This window comes from Pongo pygmaeus, chromosome 5 (assembly GCF_028885625.2).
Source record: "Pongo pygmaeus isolate AG05252 chromosome 5, NHGRI_mPonPyg2-v2.0_pri, whole genome shotgun sequence".
NCBI lineage: Eukaryota > Metazoa > Chordata > Mammalia > Primates > Hominidae > Pongo > Pongo pygmaeus.
In genome coordinates this window covers 159,820,773-159,846,012 of record NC_072378.2, presented here as the reverse complement: position 1 = coordinate 159,846,012, position 25,240 = coordinate 159,820,773, and the positions used below count along the sequence as shown (strand labels likewise).

The 25,240-nt window shown below is 42.5% G+C and overlaps 1 protein-coding gene across 5 annotated transcripts in view; it reads right to left on the bottom strand.

The window, feature by feature from the left end:
- FNDC1 (fibronectin type III domain containing 1) overlaps positions 1–25,240 on the bottom strand; it is a 100,138-nt gene that overhangs the window by 1,329 nt on the left and 73,569 nt on the right. For all 5 annotated transcript variants that reach the window (XM_063666794.1, XM_054493146.2, XM_063666795.1 and 2 more), the window contains 8 exons: positions 21,844–21,912; positions 19,619–19,762; positions 17,265–17,495; positions 12,159–12,267; positions 7,525–7,604; positions 3,800–3,829; positions 2,563–2,724; positions 891–1,013 (listed from right to left, as the gene is read on the bottom strand). In XM_063666794.1, coding sequence (XP_063522864.1) covers positions 891–1,013; positions 2,563–2,724; positions 3,800–3,829; positions 7,525–7,604; positions 12,159–12,267; positions 17,265–17,495; positions 19,619–19,762; positions 21,844–21,912 — 948 coding nt within the window. The remainder of the gene's footprint in view (positions 1–890; positions 1,014–2,562; positions 2,725–3,799; positions 3,830–7,524; positions 7,605–12,158; positions 12,268–17,264; positions 17,496–19,618; positions 19,763–21,843; positions 21,913–25,240) is intronic.

Here is a 25,240-nt window from a genome sequence, read left to right as displayed (position 1 = left end):
TACCTCTATCCTCCAAGGCTTAATTCCTGGACTCTCGGGTAGATTTTTAGACCTTTCAAGGAAATCTCTCAAAGAAATCCCGTAGCATTTCTGACCATTTCTCCCTTGAAGTAGGAAGGATGCTCCAACCTTCTCAAAATTTTTCTGGAAACTCAGTAACTGTTCTCACACTCTTGGCCCTGTTTACTTTTGCCAAATAAATAGCTGCCTGCCCCTCCACCAGTGAGTGTGCTGAATAGCCAGCAGCTCTGTTCAGGGCCAGTCCCATGACCACAGTCACAGGGACACCACGGAATATGGATAATGCAGATACTAGTAACCCTGAGGGACTGTAAGACCCAGAAAAACATGAAGAAAGGTGATATAGTTTGTAGATTTGTTGTAATAGTTAATTTTATGTGTTGATTGGACTAGGCTACATATCTGATCCAACATTAAATGTTTTTGTAAACTATTTCTTAGATGAGATTAACATTTATTATTTTATTTCTTTTTCTTTATTTTGGAGACAGGATCTTGCTCTGTTGCCCAGGCTGTTGTCCTCTTGCAGTGGGGCCACAAAACCAAGACAGGCTTGTAGGACAGACAATCAAATAGCTTATACATTACCTCCTGAAACACATCACGGTGGGTCTGCATGTGTGTTTATCTTTGCCTTCTCTGTACCTTTGTTCATGCCATTCCCCACCTCCTTGAGACTCACCCCCTCACCCATACATAATGGAAGCATTTTGTTGATTCTTTATATTTTTTTATTTTTATGACCTTAAGTGCTCCCAACATCCATCTTCAAATGACAAGGCAAAGGCAGTCCTACTGTGGATTTCCCCCTCTATTAATCCTTCTCTCCCACCTCCCAGGGCAATATATAAGGCATTTGTTTGTATTACCTTGAATAGTAGGGAGGGCTTCTACATAGGACTGAGGCCCTGTTCTTCCATCAAGGTGTGAATCCACAAATTGGCAATGGTCTTCACCTCTTCCCCAGCTGTCTCCAATGCTGTAGAATGTATCTGCATGAAGGAATTGATTGAGTCCATGACTAGGTACAGAAAGTCACAACTGGTTTAGGAGTTTTTTTGCACAAGCTTTGGAGACTGTTTGAATTGAGCATATTACTTAAACTGTATGTGCTGTACTTTTCATGTCTGAAAATGGTGATAATGGCACCAATCTCAAAAAGGTTGTAAGAATTCAGCAAGATCAAAGTATGCTAAATACTTAATGAATGTCCAGTAAGTTGGAACTACAGCATTAACACTATAGGCAGTTTCGAGTAGACTTTTCTATTCCTTAGTTCTAAAAAAAAAGGAATGATTAAAACTATGATAGTTGTAGGATACATCATGAAGTTATTATGAAAGGCAGGAAGGTCTATACAAATAGAAGAATCTGTTTTCATGTGTAACTAGGAGGGGGCGGGCCTGTGGCGTGAGACGCTGTCCATGGTCCTGAGCCATGGCTGCACAGTAGGACAAACTTGTTTCTCCCAATCCTGGGATATGACACATGGTTATGCAGCCTCTCCTAGGAATTCTGAAGCAGGGGAGGAAAAGGACAGTGGTGGAAGAGAAAGAAAAGAGCAGAGAGAGAGAAAGAGACAGACCGTGCTTGTTGGGAGAAGCATAAACACAGAATTTGCTAGGGTTGGGGTTGAAGGAGGGACTTTGTTTTGATAGTTTTCAAATGATCACTACTAACAAGAAAAAGAAAAACAACAAAAAATACCCAAAATATATTTTTGACCAATAACAAAATGTAGACCAGCTGAGGTAAAGTTTTAACAATGTATACACTGAAAAATTTAAAGTTGTGCAAGTTTAAAAATAAAAAACAAGTTTGCTGTGTCGGTGGGTGAGTGAAAAGCCAGCTGAATAGAAATCGCATTTGGAAGTGTTAGTAGCTCAAAGCACTCGAGTTATTCTTTGTTTTAATCTCCTACCATGATAAAAACAATGTGATTTTTATTAGGACACAGAATAAATATTACTGCTCATATATGTTCCACCATTTACATTTTTTCTCTGTAAAGTTGTGGCTGTGGCAGGGGCTGGAGAGGAAACTTTTCCTCAGTTATTCCAGCTCACGCTCATACTCATTATTATTGTATTAGTGGCAAAAAAAAAACCCTAGATTTCTAACAGAATTTTGGAATGACATAGCCAGTCACTATGTCATTCCTAAGACATAGTGAATTTTTCATTTGTTCATTTTTTATTTCTTTTTAGTAGAGATGGGTTTCACCATGTTGGCCAGGCTGGTCTTGAATTCCTGATCTCAAGTAATCCACCCACCTCGGCCTCCCAAAGTGCTGCAATTACAGGTGTGAGCCACTGTGCCCGGCCAACATAGTAAATCTTTTAAAATATTTTTGGGTTGCCAATGTAAAAACTAGTATCCTCAAAGTAGGATCTGTAAAATTGGTTTGTATTAGAGGCAGAGTGAGCCATAATCATAGTTCCAGTCCTCATAAACATTCTGATGCACCTGTGGTGCCAAGTTTGTACTTGATAAATCAAAATGTTCCATACCTTCCATAGCCAACCATGCACAAAGACTTACCTTTCAGGTTGTCACTGAGGTAGATTTTATACCTCAGTGAATTACAAAGAACAACTCCCACGAACTTTCGATACCAAGTGCGCTTCACATATTGCCGTCCATGGCAGTCCGTGTAGCTGGGATCATGTTTGAAAGCGAATGGGATCCAGATAGGCTCACCGCCTTGACAACACAAAACACACCTGCTAAGGGTAAGCACTCCACAGTGTGTCTTCTCACACAAAGTGCCAGGAAATTCAACTGACTTCCTGGGCCTTCCTTTCCTTACAGGGCTTTTTGTTTGTTTGTTTGTTTGTGTTGTTGTTGTTGTTTATTTTTGATGGAGTCTCGCTCTGTCACCCAGGCTGGAGTGCAGTGGCACGATCTCGGCTCACTGCAACTTCTGCCTCCTGGGTTAAGGGATTATCCTGCCTCAGCCTCCTGAATAGCTGGGATTACAGGTGCACGCCACCATGCCCAGCTAATTTTTGTATTTTTAGTAGAGACGGGGTTTCACCATATTGGTCAGGCTGATCTCAAACTCCTGACCTCGCGATCCGCCCGCCTTGGCCTCCCAAAGTGCTAGGATTACAGGAGTGAGGCACCGCGCCTGGCCTTGCGGGGCTTTTTTGAGCAAAATTTTCCCATCTTCCTTCTCTTTCTCTGTCCTTTTTAGTACTAAAGTACATTTGGGGCATTCCATTTACTGGAACGTATTTAAAGTATTCACATTTCAATAAGGGATTCTCAGAGTTAAGAAGTCTTTAAACGGCAAGGAAAATAAGCTGTAATGGCAGATTTGGTCTTTTGGGGCATGCCATCCTGTCCCCAGGTACCTCTGCATAGACTCCACTTCTTGCTACTCAGAAGACCTGTTTCGCCCTTAAGCAACAAGGCTTTCTCAATTTCCTTGAAAAACAACGTAAAACTTGCTGTTTTACTTGTTGCACTTTGCTGCCTTTTCAGTGATTTAAAATATTCAAATCGTCATGAAAATAAAGTATCTGTTTCATAGGACTGGCTACTCCATAATGTTTTTTCATAGATGTTGATTGCTATGGCTCTATTTTTAAATTCTCAGGTCATTCTTTCCACAGAGTAAAAAAGATCAGGATGAAGCATGCAAGGAAAGCATAGAAGTTGACAGAAAATTGTGAAAATGGTCCAGACTTTCTAATTGTGAGTAATCACAACAATCTCACATTCAATATTCAACTTGATTACCAGAATGTCCAGATTATCAAGAAGATAAACTTACCTGGGGGCCTCACAACAAGCAGAGGATTATCTGTAGAATGAAAAAGAAATAATGGACTTTGTGCCATATTTCACAATCATGCAATTCTTTAAATTGTTAGTGTAACTGAAATAGCTAACCAAATTAGAATAAAGAAAAAGATAAGGTTTGATAGATGCCAACGTTTTCCTTGGTTTTATTTTCTAAACATTTCCTTTTGAGAAATACTGTTTTCTAGTTAGAGTGTGTTGCTGTTTACCTAGAAGCTGTGGATCCCTGAAAATAATAAGGTTTTGATATTATGTATTACAAAATAATTCAGTATTCATTTAAAAAATTGTCTACCTTTAGAAAATAGTGTGGTGGTTTCTTAAAAAGGTGAGCGTACGGCTACTATAAAATCCATCCATTCCACTCAGTCATTTATCCAAGAGAAATGGAAACATATGTTCATCCAAACACTTCCACATAAATGTTTATAGCATCTTTGTTTGTAATAGTCAAAAAGTAGAAACAACACAAGTGTTTATCAACAGGTGATCTGACTAGGTAAACAAACTGTAGCACAGCCATACAAGAAAATACTGCTCACTAGTAAAAGAGAGTGAACTACTGATACACACAATGGTTTGGATAAATCTCAAAATGATTATGCTAGGTGAGAGAAGCCAATCAAAGGAGTTCATACTGTATGAGTCTACTGATACCCAAATCTAGAAAGTGCAAACTAATCTATAGTGACAGAAAGCAGATGAATGTTTGCCTATAAACTGGAGAGACAAGGGGCCTGGGAAAGCTGCATTGCACAGTAGCAGGAGGAAACTGTCCGGGAGATGGATATGCTCACTATCTTGACAATGACAATGGCTTCATGGGTATAAGCACAACTCAAAATATATTAAGATGTACACTTCAAGTACGTGCAGGTTACTGTATGCCATTTATACCTCAACAAATGTAAAACCTGTCTCTACCTTAGCACAAGTAACACCACTTAAGAGAATATGACACTAGCTTTTTAAGGAATTCTGCTTTAGAAAAATTTCTTTTTTTTTTTGAGACGGAGTTTTGCTCTTGTTGCCCAGGCTGGAGTGCAATGGCACGATCTCGGCTCACCACAACCTCCACCTCCTGGGTTCAAGTGATTCTCCTGCTTCAGCCTCCTGAGTAGCTGAGATTACAGGCATGCCCCATCATGCCTGGCTAATTTTTTATTTTTTATTTTATTTTTATTTTACCTGATTTTATTTTTAGATGGAGTCTCGCTCTGTCGCCCAGGCTGGAGTGCAGTGGCGCAATCTTGGCTCACTGCAAGCTCCATCTCCCGGCTTCATGCCATTCTCCTGCCTCAGCCTCCCAAGTAGCTGGGACTACAGGCGCCGGCCACCACACCCGGCTAATTTTTTGTATTTTTAGTAGAGACAGGGTTTCACTGTGTTAGCCAGGATGGTCTCGATCTCCTGACCTCGTGATCTGCCCGCCTCGGCCTCCCAAAGTGCTGGGATTACAGACGTGAGCCACAGTGCCCGGCCAAAAAAGTTCATTTTTATAAAATGCCATGAACTAGGTAAATCTGGACCATTCTTTTATTATTTTTGAAAAAAAAAAATCATACAGTAAATTGCTGTTTTAGGGTATGTATCCTATGAATGTTCACGCCTGCATAGGTTCATGGAATCCTGCCAAAATCAGCCTGCAAAAATGTTTCCATCACCCCCAAATCTCCCTAGACTGTGCTTTGTACAGACCATTTGTTCTGATGTCCTCTGCTATCCACAAAATAGAGGGACACACCATAGCTGTAAGTGTCAAATGCTCTCTTTGCTCCCCTGCTCTGAACTGAAGTTCAGCAGTCTGCCAAAAAAGTCCCAAATACCCCAGGGCAGGTGGAGTGAAACAAACAAAATGACACCAGCACGGACAACAAAACCTGACCTCGTGGTACAGCCTGTGTCACACACTACATTTACTTTCTATATTAATTTTCAGATTGTTATGTTTGGCAAATGCCATAATTCACTGACTTTATCATTTTCCTGTTGCTCGCCTAACCATTTTCAGCAGGGTAGCACAAAATGAAGGAGAAACTTGAATAAACTGATGGAATAAAGGAAGATGACCAGAGCAAGTTAACTGTCCAATTTTCATGTGTGAGGCTCCTCTTGGAGCTCATTGAAAGTGTTTCCTAGAAAGATTCTTATTCAGAGGGTAGGGTGGGGCCTTGAATTTTCCTCACCCACCCCTTGGAGGCCATAAACAATGAGTTAGGAGTTTTTCTTAGAGGAGAAGGTAGAAGACAGCTGTTTTATCAAAACTTTAGATTGCAGCTCCAGAAGTTACGTGTATATCACTTTTACTCTCAGAAAGATTTCAGATCGGAGTTTCTTGATAGCTTTTTGGATTTGAATTTTTTTAAATATTTTTTTCATGTTGATTCTGATAGTTGCCAAGGTCCACCTTGCTTTTAGGAAATGCAGTCATAATCACAGACACATCCCTTACTTTAGCAAATTAACCACAGATAAAATTTTCTCTTGCTGTTTCCTAATTACTAACAGAAACATATTTCTTAAAAAAATAGATGAAAACATGTTTGAGGTCCTTTGCCTACATTTCTGGTATAAAGCATATTCTTACAAAAGATTTTATGTTTTCATTTATTTTGACTCAGTAAATTTTTAAATCATTACAATTAAAAATATCTTCCAATGACCCATTTTCTGGGATCAGGCTGCATGTAGAAGGTAATCTAGCCAATGGAAGCTGGGTGCAGGGCTGGCTTAGCTGGGTTGATCTGAACTCAGCCTGGCTTCCTACATGGAAAAGTCTCTGGGCCAAGAACTGTCACAGTAGCTGGCTCTGCATGTGCTACATTGGACCATAGGTCATAGGAACTATGTTTTCAGAGACAAGGTCTCACTCTGTCACCCAAGCTGGAGGGCAGTGGCGTGATCACGGCTCACTACAGCTCAACCTCCTGGGCTCAAACCATCCTCCCTTTTCAGCTTCCTGAGTAGCTGGGACTACAAGCATGCACCACCATGCCTGGCTAATTAAAAAAAAAAAATTTTTTTTGTAGAAACAGGACCTTCCTGTGTTGCTCAAGCTGGTCTTGAACTCCTGGTCTCAAGAGATCCTCCCACCTTGGCTTCCCAAAGTGTTGGGATTACAGGCATGAGCCACCACCCCTGACCAGGAACATTTTCTTGAAGGAACTGAGAGCTCTGCCCACCAGCACCCCAAAATGCAAAGGCATGCTCTGAATGATACTGCTTGTAAGAGCGAATGATATTGTAATTAACCTCTCAATATTAATTAAAGATATCTCTGCTTTCTACTAAAGGGGTCATCCAATGTCTTGGCTCATTGGAGAGGCAACTTCCTGTCAGCCACATGACATGTGTGTTCTTTATGTGCTTGCAATAATTTTTTTAAAACTCTGCAACTAAATTTTGTACAGATAGTGTCAACTTTATCTTTCCCATGTTGTTGAAATCTAGATTTTTTTTCCTTTCATTGGAATTTGACCTTTCTATTCTTCAGAGAGCCTGTGTAAACTACTTTTAATTTTATTATCCAAGTTTTAACCTAGCACAAAGCAAATAATGTTTACTTTAGAAACAGATATCCAACATGAGCTCATTAAATAGAAAAGTAAGGATTTATTCTATTGTAGCTATCATTCTAGATTATTTATTTCGTTTTCTAGAAAAGTAAAACAAATCATAATGTGAAGTCATTCATACCTGATTCGGTGACAAATGAGACCGAAGAGCTGATAGGTCCGTAGCCATGAGGATTTTGTGCTTGCACTTTAAAATAATACCTGGAGTTGGAAGAAAATATATTTTGAAAGAGACGTGTATTTGATTTCTGTGTAACAAAACAGACTCCCAAACTACTGAACACCTGAACCGTGACAGGCTTTGAGTTCTACTTTTCACAAATGCACACAGCACTAGTGATTCTTCGTGTCTTTTTCTGAACTTTCTCAGTTTTGAATAAATTCTCTAAATAATACAATTAACATAGCAGAGACACATGGCTAATGGCAATAGAAGGGACATATTAGAACACAGGTTGCTTGCTGAGCATGCGTTCCTTTGCATCAGGACCGTCCCTGCTCTGCGCAGGCTCACCTGAGCTCATCCCTGGTGAGACGCTCCTCTAGCCCTGCTCTCGCTCAGGTTTAAGACTCTGGTCTCCGCTTCAGTCCCACAGCCCAAGAGAGAGAGGGTGGTGGAGCAAAACACTCCAAAGCAGAATTCAAATTATAACCTAATTATATCCCTGGAGTCCATGTGGAAGAGCAGGACGTTTGCTCCAGCAACCAGGCAACTTATGGTTGACAGGGAGAGGACGAACTTGGCTGGAGGCTGCCTCTTCAGGGAAGCAAACATGACAATGGTGTCTTGGGTGCATTGAGAAACGCAGTGGTTGGCTCTGGAGCTGGGAAGGGACCACCTTAAAAGTCACTGAGTTATGAGCTTCTGCGCCTCAAGGAAAGAGAAACAAGTCCAAGAAGGGGAAGGGAGAAAGATCCGGAAACAGAGCCTTTTCTGTAGGGCTAAACTTTGTCTTGGAACACAGAATGTGCTGGAAAGCACACTGCCTGAGTCAGCTAGCTCATCTGGAGGGAGACTGAGTCTCGAAGCATCTTATTTGCATTCTTGCAAGCAAAAGAAAAAGAATGGTGGCTAGAGAAGTAATAAAGACCAACACCACACTTGTGTCCCACTATATCTTAATCTTTGTGCTTTCCTCACCTCTTGATTCTAGATATTTTATGTGCTCTTTTAATGCTTAGCTACTTACAGATGAAGAGAGAGGTAAAGAATCTCTGGTGGCTCTGTCATTTTAGAGAGCTCATAAGGGACCTCTTCTCTGGCTTTTGGCCAGTAAGAATGTCACACTTAAATGTTATAAAATTCTTTATTTGATTAAGTCGGGCACACAGATTCCATGTACTAATTAAAATGCACTATATTTTTCAAAAGCAAATTATTCCTATTCAGAGAGCAAAGGGTTATTAGGCCTATTGCACCAACAGCCTTGGCCTCAAGCCTTCTGAGCTGCTGGATCACCAAGGCAGTCTCTGGCCTCAGAACAGAGATACTTTACTTTGAGTTTGATTAAACAGAAAGAAAAGAAAAGCCATTGGGTAAAATTAGTCTTCCTAAGCCATTTGCATCTTATTTAGGAGTATTCTTTTTTATTGCAATTTAAATAAAAAGATATGCACAATTAAGAACATATGAGTTTCCAAATCTCAATTCACTCAGCAGCTCATGTTTTCCCAGTTACACATACTTTTATGCAGTGGTTGTGGAGTTATTTAAGGCAAAACTCTGCAGGCAGTTTGAGCAGTGGGTTTGGCATACATTTGCAGTCCTGGGCAAACTTTACAGATACTTTTTTTTGAAAAGGAAATTAAAACATAAGGAAGGATGCATACTCAGGGGCTCCATGGGACACTTCTGCTGAGTAGTCAACCCCACGGAGGGAAGTGCCTCTATGCCATCAAGGAGGTGGCAGAAGGGTGACTGTCAGGCTGAGACCCACTATTCAGATGGATCTGTTTGTATCGATTTTGTTTTGACACTGAAACCTAAATATTCTCCAAATCCACCTTCCCTGTTGACACAATGATTCTAGGCCTCCAGAAACTCACGTGACCATTCCAAAGACATATTCCCATTAGAACCTCACCTAAGCTATCAAAGTAAATTTAAATATGCTGAGCTGAAAAACAATATGAAATTAAGCAAAAAGTAAAATTCCATTTTTAAAACCCACATGAAACTTTTTCGATGGGCTAAAGTATACATTTCATACTTTGAATAGTCTCTGCCTCAGCCAAGTAACAAAAGCAATCCATGCCTCACCTTCTTATATAAGCTTCTGACACCTTCTTTTGAACAGCCTCAATCATGACAAGTCTGTGTGTTTTCAGTATGGATTTAAAATATGCAGACTCCAAAGAGTTCTTTGGGACTCTGTCTGGTGACCAAGGTAGACAATGCTCACTTAAAGTCAAAAGCAAGATCCAATTGTAAATAACCAAAGCTCACTTTTATGCCCTGGCCCCTCTTTTGGGTAGACTGACTTCTGGTCTCCCCTGCATTGACTCAGAAGCTGGTTTCTCAAGAGAGCCCCCATGAGGACTGAGACGACCAAAGTGAATTCCCCAGATATGATCTGCATTCTAGTGACACAGGGGAAAATGAGTGTCCTTACATCACACTTGTACTTTCTTAGCTCTAAAATTTAGCAGCTGCTCAAAAGGGTTTTGAGGAAATGCAGGAGGAGCTGCCAGCATCTCTACCAGAAGAGCACATAAGCAGGTGGGCACTTCAGGAGAGGGAGATTAGCAGCTGCTGCTCCTCCTCTGCCTCAAGACACTGAGTGTGTGTGGGGCCAACCCAAGAGCCCCTGGCACTGTCTGTCCCACCTCTCCTCACCCTTCCTCCCAATCGGCCTCCTTTGTTTCCTAAGACACACACTTCTTTGAGGCATCCTCTCTGCTGGGAGCACAGCCTTCTGTGCAGGATGACTGATTCTTATGGCTCAGGTTTTACTTTCCCAGAGAACCTCATATGACTCCCCTCTCTATCCCCAAGCTCACAAAGAAAAAAAATCCCCCATTATATACTCTCAAAGCATGGTGTACTTGGAGATGTACACCCATCGGGGAGGTTTATATTTATGTTGTTTTTTTTAAAAAAATCTGCCTCTTCTACCAGACTGTAAGCTCCTTGAGGGCAGGGCCATATGTATTTTCCCCAGCCCAGCCCTGATGTTCCACCTTGCGCTCAGGAAGTGTGTAGTAAGGACTGAATGAATGAGCCATGCACACTCTCTGAAAGAACAAGTAAACCATCGCCCTACATAACCCTCCTGACATGACTCAAAACTCAACATCAGTCTGGCAGCAGAAGTTGTGGAAAGAACGCTGGACTCGGCGAGTCAGGAGGCTGTGATTCAGATTCTATTGTAAGTAGCTCTGTGGCAAGGCCTCTGGAAGGCCTCTCAGCTTTTTGATACAGAGGCTGTGCTGCAAAAGCATTGTAACTCTGCACACGCCAAAAAAAAAAAAAAAAAAAAAAGACATTGACTCCATTTTCTCTAATTTTGTTGGTTTTGTTTTCTCTAATTGATTAAAAAATTAACTTGCCATTACTATTAGGGAAAAAGTTTTTAAAAAGTGCTTTCTCAGTTTCCTGGTTTACTACTTGCTTTTAATTTGCCAAATCCCAAAATTCATAACAATTTATGAAAGCTCAGCACAAGCGGGCCCAAATGGCACATTAAAATGTCTTGAGGAAAATTCACAGCTCATTCAGTAGCCTTTCAGTGCCCACAGCTAGTGTCCAGATTCTACACCCTTTACCACATGCCTGTCTAATGAGGGCCATTTTGTTCCAACCTCCTCCATGTTCCTCAGCCTGTGTAGAAAATGAGAGGCCTTGGGTGCACCCTCACCTCACTTCGAGCTCTTTGCTAAGCAAATATGGTGGCTCCCCACAACAGCAGTCTGCTGGACCCATGTGTACCAGCTTGTGAGAGCCAGTCATTAAGTATTCAGGAAGTCTGCAAGCCCATGGTGGCTTAAAATTGGCCACAATGGGAGTAGTTACACCATAGAAATTGGCAAATGGTATCAACCAAGGAATTTTTTTCCCAGAGAGCCAGTTTACCAGCACACCACTCTTGACCATCAAGTGCCTGGTGCTTTCCCATGCTCACCCACCCGGGAGCTTTCCGAGGGTCATTACCACCAAAACCAGATGGCATAAAAGGGGAATGAACGGTCACTCTCTTTGTGCCCCTGGGAACCAGTTTTGCCTATGTCATGCCAAGGGCCATAAACTCTGGCTTCCAAAATGATTCTCTGACCAGCCACGCCTAGTTTAAGAAGACATGCTTATAACCTCTACAAATGTGTAAAATGCATCTTTCTTGAATGATGTGAACTTATACATCACAGAGTTTGGGAACCAGTTCATTAAAGTGTTTAGTGATTGTGGCTCCATTTTCACATTTGAAGGTTACGATGCCTAGTGCCACAATATTAGGACTAAAAATGGACCGATTCTTTCAACACAGATAACAACTTTTCTTTCCCTGATGGCAGGTAGTGTTTAGGTAAACAGGGAGGAAAATATAAGCACAATAGCCTAACAATAACAATACATACAGTCATTTCTTCTAAGAAACTTATATGACATATGGTGAGCACGCATTGATATTCTATTAGAACCAAACAGGGTATTCAAAGAAATCACAAAAACATTTTGATTCCTCCCTTCGTTTCCAACCAAAGCAAATCAGCGACCATGCACACGGGTCTCATCTTTTCTAAATGACTGACACATCATACCTCGTGTTGGGCTTTAGGTTCTCAATGGGCAAGTGAGTTACTGATGAAGCTTGAGTGGACCACTTGTTCCTGATGAAGTCTTCATAGGATGCACTGTAAACCAAGTAACCTGAAAATGGAAACAGGAAAAACCCAATGGACACCAAGGAACCAAGTCACACACAAGATGTAACCCACTGAGGACAGGTGTGAGGCAAAGCTGCAGATGCAGCTCCATGTGGGAACTACAGGAAGGAGGGCACGTGGCACTGTGGGACAGGATGGGATGTAACGCTGGTACCTTCTGCTGAATCCAGATGGGGATGACAAAACTAAGACACTTCCTGATGACCTGCTGGCCCCCTACTTCTCTTGCTCATTCCCCAGCCTTCCCCATCGCCTCAGAACTAATCATGTCTCATCTTGATCACACAGAGAAAAACAAAAGCAGAAGAAAAAAGCAGTGCCCTCCACACATGTATTTAAGAACTTCCTGGTAAGGTAGTACACCACTGCCCTGCACAGGAAACCAAGAATGTTGCTGGTGGATGCTGTGCATGTGTGTGTGGCTGAGAGACCCCACACACCCAGGGGTCCCATGCCCACTTGGTGAAAGCTGTCCTGCGATTTCTCATTGCTGAGTGTCTGTGCTGCCCTTGCCCTCACTGTCTAATCACAGCAGTGAGGCAGCTCTTCTTTCTATTGTCCAACCTTCTCTGTCTTATTTGCTAACAACAGACCTCAGCGGGTGCACCCTTGGCCCTGACACCTGCCCCGCCTTTACAGCTGTCCCAGGAGGCAAAGTAAAGTTCATCCCACAGCTCAGCGCATCCCATATCCTAGGTCTCTTATGTGTACACAGAAGGAGAAAACATTTGTCAAGCACTTCCTTTGAGCCAAATATTATGCCAACTAGGTACCTCAATTCAATTTGACTTTGATTAATCCTCATGATCCTAGTATGTAGGTATTGCCTTCCTCATTTTGACACATGAGGAAACTGAGTCTTAGCAATAGGTTAAATATCTTGTCTAAGTTCACAAGTATTGATTCATTCAACAAATATTTGTTGTGCAACTACTATTTGCCAGACATTATACTAAGTGCTGGAGATAAAGTAGTGACCAGGAGCTCATGAAGCAGCAGGGTGCACTGGGAAACAGAATTACACAGCTGAGTTGAGTGCTCTGCAGGACCAGTCCACAATGCTGCAAGAGGGTGTATAGCGGGAGCTGGCCCACCATGGAGGACATAAAGAGCTTCCCTGGGATCACAGAAAAGGAGTTGACATCTGAAGGATAAGAAGCAGATAAGCTGTGTGGAAGGAGGTGGGATGGATTCCAGGTAGTGGGAATCCTGGGCAAGACACTGAAGAGGGAGGACCCAGGAGAAGGCAGTGTGGCTGGAAACCATAAATGGCAGGAATGGGTGGCATGAGCTAAAGCTGAAGCAGCACAGATGGGAAAACTAGGCAGCACCCTTGGGCCATGCTAGGCTTTTGCTTTTCATTCTAAAAGAAAGGGAAAGACAGTTAAAACATTAAACCTATACAATTAGGTCTGCATATTCAACACATCTCTCCTGTGCAGAATGCCGAATGGATTGGGTGTGGGAGTGCAGATGTGGATGGGACAGTCTAGTTAGACAGCTCTTACAGGTGAGAGATGGCAATAGCTTAGATGAGCATGGCACCTAATGGAGAGAAATAGATGGGTTCAAGTGGAATCCAGACGGCAACATTGACCAGATTTAATGATGAGTTGAATATAGAAGTGGGATAGAAGGAGACTTGAAGATGCTTCTAAGGCTTCAGGCTTGAGCAAATGTGTGGAAAGTGGGACTGTTCTCTGAAACGGGAAACACAGATGAGGGCCAGATTTGGGAATGGGAAGGATGCAAAGGATGATGAGTTTGATTTTTTTTTTTTTTTTTTTTTAGACAGAGTCTCACTCTGTTGCCCAGGCTGGAGTGCAGTGGCACTTTCTCGGCTCACTGCAAGCTCCGCCTCCCGGGTTCACACCATTCTCCTGCGTCAGCCTCCCAAGCAGCTGGGACTACAGGCACCCGCCACCATGCCCAGCTAATTTTTTTGTATGTTTAGTAGAGACGGGGTTTCACCATGTTAGCCAGGATGAGTCTGATTTTTTATACACCAAGTCTGAGATGCTCTGGAGACATCCCAGTGATGACATCAAGTGATTTTACGATTTGCATCTGATTTTACTATTTGGGGCTCAGAGGAGAGGATGGCCTGGCCTTGAGATATAAATCAATGACTCATTTCTGAGATGAATTAAAACCATGTGTATGGATGAGACTCTGAGGGGAGAGAAGACAGAGCAAGAGGAAAAGAGGCTCCAGGACCAAGCCTCGAGAAATTCTACCACTGAATGTTGTATAAGCCTGCAAGGAGATGAAGAGGTTTAGAGATATCACACAAGTTAAGAAGAAGGAAAACATCAACAACATCGAATGCACCTAAGAGGTGCACGTGGTTTTATTTAGCACCCTATGATCACTGATTAGTGTCACACAACTAACAAATGGGCAAGCTGGGCCCGGAAGCCAGGTGAACTGGACCCTGGAGCCCTCCCCACACTGTTCCCTGGAGGAGAGTCATTGAACTTGGAAAGAGTTGCTGCCCTCCCCACGGCATTTCACCTCTGGCACAGTGTAGTCAAGCCCTGCATGCTTCCACTGGTGCTGCACACAATGGCCCACCCCAGAGGGGATGGAGGTCACACGTGTGCCATGGAAACCCGGCTTCCAATGGAGTTGGCAAAGCTTAGACTCTTGGACCTCTGGCTTCCATCAGAACCCTGCATTTCCCATGTAAGGCGCTGGTTTCTCGGCTGATCCCGTGTCTGGGTTTTGAGAGCTTTGGGGTTTTGATAAGGTGCTTGCTGAGCACAGCATAACTCCTGATATCTCTGTTGTTCTCATCAAAACCAGTCCTGAAAGTGACTGATGAGCTCGTCCTGAAAAACTAAGAGGTCATCATGTTGGTGATTTCCTGCAGAATGACTCCTAATAAAGTAATAACTTCATTCATCAGGAGTGATTTGGGAAAGCAACAGGTTGCAGGCAGGAATTCTAGGAGTTTCACACTGTTCAGGCACCACCTCATTACACATTGACTTGACTGCTTGTGAAAGAAAGAATAGCAGGTGGAAATGAGCAGAGCACACAACATCCATGTAGCCAGCAGGATTCAAATGCCCTGCAGGGGGCCCGATAATGCGATGCTCCGTTTAAGTTTAGGATGTATTCACTTGGCTTCGTTGTTCTGCAGATGAAAGAGCCAGTGTTTGGTTCACTAATGGATGACGAGCTGCCGCTATTCTCTCTCTGAGCCTTGTGGAGTCTGGTGTTTTCCCCCACACCACAGGGCGTCATGTGCTGCAGTGTTCCACAGTAATCAGCTTGACAGGAGTTGGCACGGCTCTGTATTGGGAGTGCCCTATAAACACCTCATCCATATTATTTATGCTAGTGTCATGAGTACTCATGATTGGGGCTCTGAGGTTTCGTTTCGGATGAGGTGCAGGGTGGGGCATGTGAGGACACTAAGGCTCTAGGGAGCTTTGAATGGCTTGGAATGCCTAGGCTTGGGTGTTTCAGAAGCCCGACCTCTACAGGACAATACAGAAATCACATCTGAATTAAGTCTCAGAGACATTCGTTGGGAGTTCTCTGAAAGCTCCTTCTTCACTGCAAGAACCCTTAAGGCATGTTTAGTGGGGCCAATACACTCTCATTCTGCAGCCAATGTTTCTTAGAAGCCCCTTGAATCAGGGCGCAGTGATATATTTATGTTAAGTAATATCTGTTATGCAAGAGGTCAAAAGCTAAACAGCTTAAAGTAAGGTTTTAAATTATTTTTTCTGTATGCTTTCTTGCTTGCTTTTAAAAATTACCATTCACAGAAGTGTGTTCAGTTAATAAAAATATTTTCTAGCTGTTTGATTACAAGCTTGCCTCCTTCCATTGATTGGTTTGCATTCTATTCAGAACACCATAGACTTCACGGCGGTCCATGTAGCACCTACCCAGGACTGCACTTTTAGTTCCGCTAAAGACTCGACCTCCTCAATCCCACACCCTCCCTGCATCCCACGCCCTTCAGTCTCACCTGGCAGAACACCCAGAAGCCTTCTTTTCTGTGTCCCTTATTCTAGCTTTTGCGCTGCCGTACAAATTCCACAAGAGAAGATGCTCTTTGGATATTCTTGGACACATTTTTTCATTGTAAGATATAATAGTGGGAACACCAAGACAAGCACTAGAAATTTTGAATTGTGCAAACTGCACTAGCACACTAATGGCAGAGAATGTCAAACTCTGACCTCTAATGCGACTGCTACCTCCCAGTCAGAGACGCACACAGCCACAGCCATACTTCTTCCTCTTACACAGCTCAGAGGCCCAGAAAAAAACATTTGCAACTATTCACAGAAAATATCAATTCTCTTTCCATAAGAACTTAAATTTCAAGATGTATCTTCAAATATGTCCTTGGCAGAGTGAACTTAAACATCTCAGAGGCCAAGGAGGCTCAAGATCCTAGGGCATTTTTTCATCACCTCCAAATCCCACATAAGGAACTGAGAAGCACCCAGATTTGTCTGGAAGCACCCAACAGAGGTGAAAGGAGAGAAAGAGGCAGAGACACAAGCCGAGGGCTGACTCCAAAAATGGACAGCTGTGTGGCCCAGTGGGATCTTATGGTCACGCTCACTGCAGGATCTGATCCTGCAAGGGGCTAGCTGGACCCCCTGGCCATTTGCAAGATTACAGGATGTTAGAGATGTAGTGATGTTTTGCATGTGGGGAAATCAAGGCCCAGAAAGATGAAGTACTGAGCTCAAGATCATGCAAATCAACCTGGGACGAGGATTTAGGACTTCTGACTTCCATCCAGTACTCCTTACCCTACCCCATGAGGCGTCCATTGTTGCCTATATTTCATCCAGTTGAAGGAAGACATCTATCCATCATCCCATTCATCCATCCAACCCATCCAACCCACTCATCCATGCATGCACCCGTCCACTCATCCATCATTCTTTATTGTCCACATTTCCCACCTACAGATCATGGGAACTCTGATATCTGCTTAGGACACACCTGTGACCACATCTCCTGGGGTGGCTTTGTCCCAGTCCACAATGACAAATGAGTGGCAGCCTTCCACGGCCACCACGGTGATGTTGCGGGGAGCATGCTGGGGAGGCAGGTCACTCTTCTTTAGGTCATTGGGGATGATTTCTTCCAGGCTGTCCACTTGGAAGTGATCCAGTGCATCAGTCAGAGAGCACGGGGCCGATGGGTCTTTATTTAGGTACGTCACGTAAGGAGCTGGAAAAGAACAGAGATAACCAATTGGATTGCTGGAGGCTTTTTCTGGAGGCAGAAACATAGCATCTGCTCCACAGAGTCAGACCCACCATTCAGTCTTTTCCTGCTGGACAGAGGCTCCGTCAGCCTTGATGCCAAGCTCAGAAACACATTCCCAGCTCTCCTTAATGGATCCATGTGTTTGTGTCTTTCAATCTGGTAATTCCAAAAGATCCTATTGCCCCATCAACATCAATGACTATGCCCTCAAAGTGGTTTTGAGAGATCATGAAACTATAATTCAATGTAATATAAGCCTGCAGCTTGCTGCCATTCCTGTGCCCCACATTTGGAAAAGGGTGAGTCAGGCCCACTCAACACTTTACTAGCATTCTCTCAACACAGTTCATTTCCTTGACTATCTTGGGACCAGGAAAAAATGTATACTGATCAAGATATGCAGCCTTTAGCTTCAGCCCTGGGTGGCCTTCCCTAGAGTTTCATAAACCCCCACAACAATCTGGAGCATCTGTGCATAAGGCCGACCCTGAACTGCTGTCTACAACATTACTGCTTAGTATAACAATAGCTGCTCACATTTACAGATGGCTGAAGATTTTTCTACATACATTATTTCAGGGGATGCACGGTCCTGGGAGTAAGGCAGGATATGAACCGATGGCCTCATGTTACCATCTCTCCTGCCAACGCTGAGAGTGCCCACTATGCAAGGATCAGACAGGAGGCTGTCACCCCCAGCCCTTAACTCTTTCTATTATATCCCACTAAATTGGAAATGCCAAGGACTTGGGATTGGGGCTTTGTATATGCAAAACTCTCAAGTGATCTCCAGTAACAATGTCTGGCAATTTCTGAAGATTCCACTGTATCTTTTGTTGCTAGGTTGTCATTCTCAGTGGCTATTTGGACTGAATGCAGTTTTTAGCTTCTCTATTTGACTTTTGGGCAAATAATGAAACTAAGGCAGAAGTCAAGAAGTTCTTTGTAACTAATGAGAACAAAGATACAGAGTCCCTGGGACACAGCTAAGGCAGTGTTTTCCAAAAAATTAGTCTGAAGCTAGGCCTTTAGAACTTGTCCATGGGTCTTATCAGGAAGTTTAGGGAGTGGGCTCCTATGCTTTAGAGAGTTGTAGACTTATGAAAAGAGCCAGACAATAGTAAGCCTTTAGCGTTTAGAGGAGTTCTGTGGAACAGCTAATAATAGCACAGAAAGCATTTCAATTCCCATCATGGAACTGCCGGGAGAGAAGTCAGCGCATGTGGTAAACGCAGCCTGGCAGCTGCATGCCAGAGACCCGTGTTAGTGTCTGCCTCAGGAACGCCACCTCAAATTAATATTCTTGTTCTTCAAGTATGTGTGGTTTAGACACTCAGTCACTACATCTTGGCTAGCAAGAGCTGTTCTCTGCTCATGGCAGAACAGTTGTTTTGGAAACAGGAAAGTGTGATGATATTAGTTTAAGCTGTTGCTTGTCTCCACTTAGTAATATATTAATCCAGCTGTCTCATTAATGAGGTTCATTAAGGGCATGGGAAAAGAAGACTTGCAAGACTTAATGCAGTTTAGTTTCACAGAATTTCCTATTGAAACTGTTCTAATTACCGAGAAAGAAGAGTAAAATGAATTTCTAGATCCCAAATCCTTGAAACTAATGAAAGTGATAGGAAATAACGAAAGAAAAAAGCTTCCTCTCCGTGACATTATAGGCACTAGTGGCTCAATTCAGTAAGCAGCTAACCTTTCAGGAAGAATTTAACAAACAGTACACACACAAGGCCCAGTGGTAATTCTTGTCATAGAAAAACTGGCTACAATAAAAACACTCATGTTCCCTGGTCCAGATGGTTTTTAAGTGTTTCTTACTCTTAGTCTATGCAAGGCAGTCTCTCTCAGCTCTCTCTGTTGGACACCAAATCCTCCCTTCTTCTGATTTTGGCAGAAAGCAAAATAATACATATCTACATAAGACTGACTCACTCAATTATCCCCAGTGGAAACTTCATTCTGGGAAAACTTCTCAAAATGCACTGCCTTGGCCAGGCCAAAAGATTAGTAATGCTCTTCTTCAAAGACCAAAAGTTAAAAACCCATGTTTCTCTGATTAAGGACATTATATTTACCAACAAATCGTTTCCTTCCAGCCAGATCAAATTCTTCTTCAGGAAAGGAACTGATGGCTCCTTCTTCTGGGATCACCCTTGGTGTGGTAGCAGTGGTCGAAGGCTCAGTGGTGGTTGGTGGCCTTGACGTCTCAAATTCATAATCTGAAATGATATGAAGGCTCTGTAATTGGGCACCGCCAGAAAAGGGGCACTGTCTATAGTCAAATGATACCTTCTTACATTCAACTGTAGGCTGAAACCCAGACAGACACACACACACACACGTGCACGCACACACACACCCTAAAATAAATGCTATGCCCAAACGTAATTTGTTTCTACCAAAATGCTATTTCTTCCCATTTCTGTCCCTGCAGAAAAGAAGCTGCAGACAGAAGACAGAAAGGGCAAAAAGAAACACATATGACCAGAAAAATGGGGTTTTAGACTCAGAGCTGGAGAGAACCTTAGAATCCATCCATTGTAGCACTGTAGCTCATGGCACTGGCCCAAAGCCATGCTCTACCTGCATAATGTTCCCTTTTAGAGAATAGAAGGTAACATCAAAAAATAAACTTGAAGTTTTTTCTTAAAAATTTTTTTTGGCCTGGCGTGGTGGCTCACGCCTGTAATCCCAGCACTTTGGGAGGCCGAGGCGGGTGGATCACATGTTCAGGAGATCAAGACCATCCTGGCCAACATGGTGAAAGCCCGTCTCCACTAAAAATACAAAAATTAGCTGGGCATGGTGGTGCACACCTGTAGTCCCAGCTACTCGGGAGGCTGAGGCAAAAGAATCGCTTGAACCCAGGAGGCAGAGCTTGCCGTGAGCCAAGATCACGCCACCGCACTCCAGCCTGGCGACAGAGCGAGAATCCATCTCAAAAAAAAAAAAAAAAAAAAATCTTTTTTCTTCCATGTGTGAACTTTTTCTGGGCATGGGGGGTGGGATTAATCCTGCCAAGACAACTAATCCTTTAACATTTGAAAAAGAAAATAAAACTGCCCCTTTTTCAAACTGTTCAAAGATAAGAAAGATGCTTAGTATTTTCAAAGGTGCTAAAAAAAAACTTCGTTTGCTTTCTAACATTTGCTGTTTTTATTTTAAGTCAGTTTTTGTTTGAAAACCTTGGGATTAAACCACTACATCGAGCTTTCTTATGAATAAATAACACATCAAAGGTGACATTGTTTGCACAGTTGTGATTTAAGACAATTAGAGCTATGAATAATTGCAGAAAAGGTGGACCTCAAAAGTGAGAATCTTGAGCTCTGGTGTCAAAGGCCGGCACTGGGTGTGGACAAGATTCCTTTAAGAACTTCTTCAACTGCAGAGGCAACTTCCAAATCACACAAAACAATCACAAGGTTCTAAGTGTAATAATACCATTAGTTACCACTTATTGAATGACTCTCCCAGATGCCGTCCAAGGCACTTTGTATTCTTAACCTTAAAAAACAGTGTTTTTTTGTTTGAAATGGGATGTTGCTCTCTCACCCAGGCTGGAGTGCAGTGGTGCCATCATAGCTCAAACTCCTGGGCTCAAAACAATCCACCTGTCTCAGCCCCTCAAGTAGCTGGAACTACAGGTGTGTGCTCCCATACCTGGCTAATTTTTTAATTTTTTGTAGAGATAGGGTCTTGCTATGTTGCCCAGGCTGCTTTTGAACTCCTGGGCTCAAGTGATCCTCCCTCCTTGACCTCTCAAAGTGTTAGAATTACAGGCTTGAGCCACTGCGGCCGGCCTATGTTCCTAATCTTACAAACCTACCCTTGAAAAGATTCTATGATAAGAAATCAACAGATCTAAGCATCACATATTTTATGTAATTAGAAAAGGAGAGAAAAGAAAGGAATAAGAAAGAGAAGAGCCAAGTAAGGAAGTTGGACTTGTTAAACAAGTAAGTTTTATAAATAAAGGTTGAAGGGGAGCCCAGATGGATAATTCCAGAATTCCTTGGGCCCAAGGAGGGTTGGGAGGGAGGGAACGGGGAGCACAGGGACCAGATGGGAAGCTGCATCTGCATGTTAAGCACACTGTTTTTCTTAGATCAAATATGCATTTGGGGGTGACATAGAAGTGTGGGGTACAACCACCCTTCCCTAAGCCAGCCCTCGGCATTGCCACCGGCCCAAAGCTCTAAAGGAAACTTCCATCAAGATCACCCACTCAATAGTTACAATCAGATCCTTTGATTAGGAAAGAAAGTGTGCAAATAATTTTTCAAAAGCCAGTTTGTACCTTCATCATATATAACGTAGGCCTCTTCCGTGGGTACTGCGGTGTCCATCTCCAAGCCTGAGAACTCATCTAGTGAGGACAGAGAAAAGGACCGGTCATCCAGCGCTCCTTCTCCATGGTTCTCTCAGAAGCAGGCCCCAGAGCGTGACAATTCATTCACCTCAAGCAGGTCATGAAAACAAGTCCCCAAGACCAGAGTCTCCACAACTTTTTCAGGAGGAAAATCATCAAAACACTGAAACGGAACCCAGACTTTCTCTCCTTTGGGCCCAGGAAACAGCGATACAAATGCCCGCCCCATTAGGAGCAAACACCCCACTCCACATTCCCAGACTCCTCAGCACCACCAAGCTCTCTTTCACCTCCCTCCCACCACCTCAGCCCACTCGCCTGCAGGGCTCTGATGCTGAGGGAAGGCCCCGGCCCCTCATGCCACAGCAGGTGCTCTCAGGAAGCAGTCACAAGAGACAGAAGAGAGTGGGCGGTTGGTGCTCAGGATGGTGACAAAAAACCCCTCACATGTGAACTCCCCTGTTCATCAGTCTTCATTCCTCCACCTCCTCCATCTTACTTCTGGAATATTCTAGAAGCAGGATAATTTCCTACCTCTTCTACATCCCAACTTGGCAAACTCTACCAATGACAGTTCCCTGTGCTTCTCTACTTCCTACTGACTTCCCATCCTCTCTCACCGACTCAGGAGATAAATCAGATTTCTTAATTTGCATAGGAAATTTGGAAAAGTATGCCAATCATTGCAAATTTCTCTTTACAGATTGGGCTGTACTAACCAATAGATCTATCTTGACTACAGAATTATACTTTAAATGTAATATAAATTTTCAGATGTGATTTTTGGAAAAGCCAGGAAACCCTGGTTAGAAGAACTATTAAAATTACCGTAACGACTAAACCGATATTATAAGTAACATGTGAGTGATTTAAGAAAGGTGAGTGATTTAAGCATAAAAGGCATCTTCGCCTCCATTATCAGGGCAGTTTAAGCAGAAGTCTTTTGGAAAAGATGTGATGGAATCGATTATACTATTTCTCTACTTGGGAGATACAGATGTAGCTGTAAAAAGGAGAACATCTCACTGTAGCTGATAAAATCCCGAGGCAAAAGGTTTTATAGCTAAAAAAAATCGTAAGGAATTCCTTTACTCCCTTTGACCTGAAGCCCACAGCAATTATATAGAACTCTCTAAACTTAATGCACCCTCAAAAGGGGGCAAGGTGGGAAAAACAGGAAGAAGTGATTAGTGAATGGTTTCCCAGATGTCTTCTGTGTATCAGCCACTTTTATGTATATATAATTTCACAACAAACCCTTGAGATACATTGAGCTTATAAATACCCACTTCTCAGCTGATATGGTTTGGCTGTATCCCCACCCAAATCTCATCTTAAATTATAATCCCCATGATACCCACATGTCCAGGGAGGGATCTGGTGGAAAGTGATTGGATTATGGGGGCAGTTTCCCCCATGCTGTTCTCATGATAGTGAGTAAATTCTCATGAGATCTGATGGTTTTATAAATGGTAGTTTTTCCTGCACACTTGCTCTCTCGTTCTCGCTCTCTCTCTCACCTGCCACCATGTAAGATGTGCCTGCTTCCCCTTCTGCCATGATTGTAAGTTTCCTGAGGTCTCCCCAGCCATTTAGAACTGTGAGTCAATTAAACCTCTTTCCTTTATAAGTTATCCAGTCTCAGGTAGTATCTTTATAGCAGTATGAAAACTAATACATCCAAGGACACCAAGGCTCTGGGAGGATTTACAGCATGCCTGAGGCATGCAGATGGTAAAAGACAGCAAAAAGAGAATGTGAACTTCAAGTACTCTGGCTCCAAAGACTACTTACTTTATACTACATAAAACTGCCTCCACTTCTTAAAAGTTGAACTAACCAATAAAATTATTTGTAAATGTAAAAATGCTCTATTAGAATCACCATTCCACAGTGTAATTAAGGGGAAATTGAAGTAGAAGGTATATAAACTCCTATGTCATTATTCTACCAGCCTTTTTTAGCCTAGTTCGAATGACATTAATATTACATCGTAAAAACAAACTCCACCCACAAAGGGCAATGGCAACCTCGAGTGGTCTGTCCAGCCCTCCTGGGATCACAGTAAGAAGCCCCCAGCTCCTATTCTGAGGCCCAAGAGTTGGCCCTTGAGGCAATGACTCTGGTGTGTTCTGATGCAGCCAATGAATGTTAAGCAGAGAGAAGTTGTAAATTATCCATCCGTTTAGGGGTGGAATGGCCATTTCATGAAAAACTATTAAACACAAACTTTCCTTTGGTCGTTCCAATGTCAATATGCCTGGGATCCAAGACAAATTACTTCTGAGCTTGTTCAAATCAGTTTTCAGGTTCACACTCTGTAAAGTTTGGGATTATCTTGCCATTGTTTCCTGGCCTGAAATTTCTTTCCCTTGTCAATTTAACCTTTAGGAATATCGTCTCGCTTTTCCTCATTATCAGTTCAGTGTCATTTCTTTTCAGTATTGTTTTTCGCCAGATAAAAAATAAATACATTGTGAGGTTTTTGCATCCCAGGGTGAACAAGAAAAGGGAAAAGTATATCATTTCCTTCATGGACTCTGGTGTTATGGGTAACTCCTTGAGGTGCTGAAATACTCCAGTGCATGCAGCAGGCCACAGAAATGATGCTTTTACTGGCAAATGAGTTCACTTCCTGAGACGAGTGACAGTTAAGTCCTCTGGCATTAAGTAAACAATCTACTGAGTGATTTTGGTGTTCTTTTTCCTAAGACCAAATAAACATAGGCATAATTTTTCTAAAATAGAACCATCCTGGCTCCAAGTAAAAATAACTTCCAGATGTAATGAAATATATTTACAATTAAAAAAAAAGCTGACCACCTTACTTTGGCCCACCTGAATGTCATCTTAAACCATTCAGAACTATACAAAACTGGATATTTTACAAGTCAACTCAGCACCAATGTGAAAAGCTTCAGCCTCTTCACATAAACATAGTTGCCAGCCATCAACCATAGTCGTGTCGTTTATTCTCTTCAGTAGTTTATCAAGTAGCCACAAAAAAAATAAGTGAAAAATGTCACCAAAGAAGTAAGGCCTTTGCTCCAGAGATATTAAAAAATATTTTTAAAAATTATTCTCAGTAGAAGTTTAGAGACAGAAGGTAAATGACAGCCATTTGAAACTCAGGGATATTTGCACATTGTACAGTTGGTCTAGCTCAGATGAATTTTTGAATTTCTCAGTATTTTCTATCTGGAGACCCAGCTGTGGTGGGGAAGATCTGTTTTCCATAATGACTGATGTTTTTCTGCAACCTTTAACAAGATCATGCTACAAATTCTTGAAGATGTTCATCTGGTTCATCACATTCCATATACAC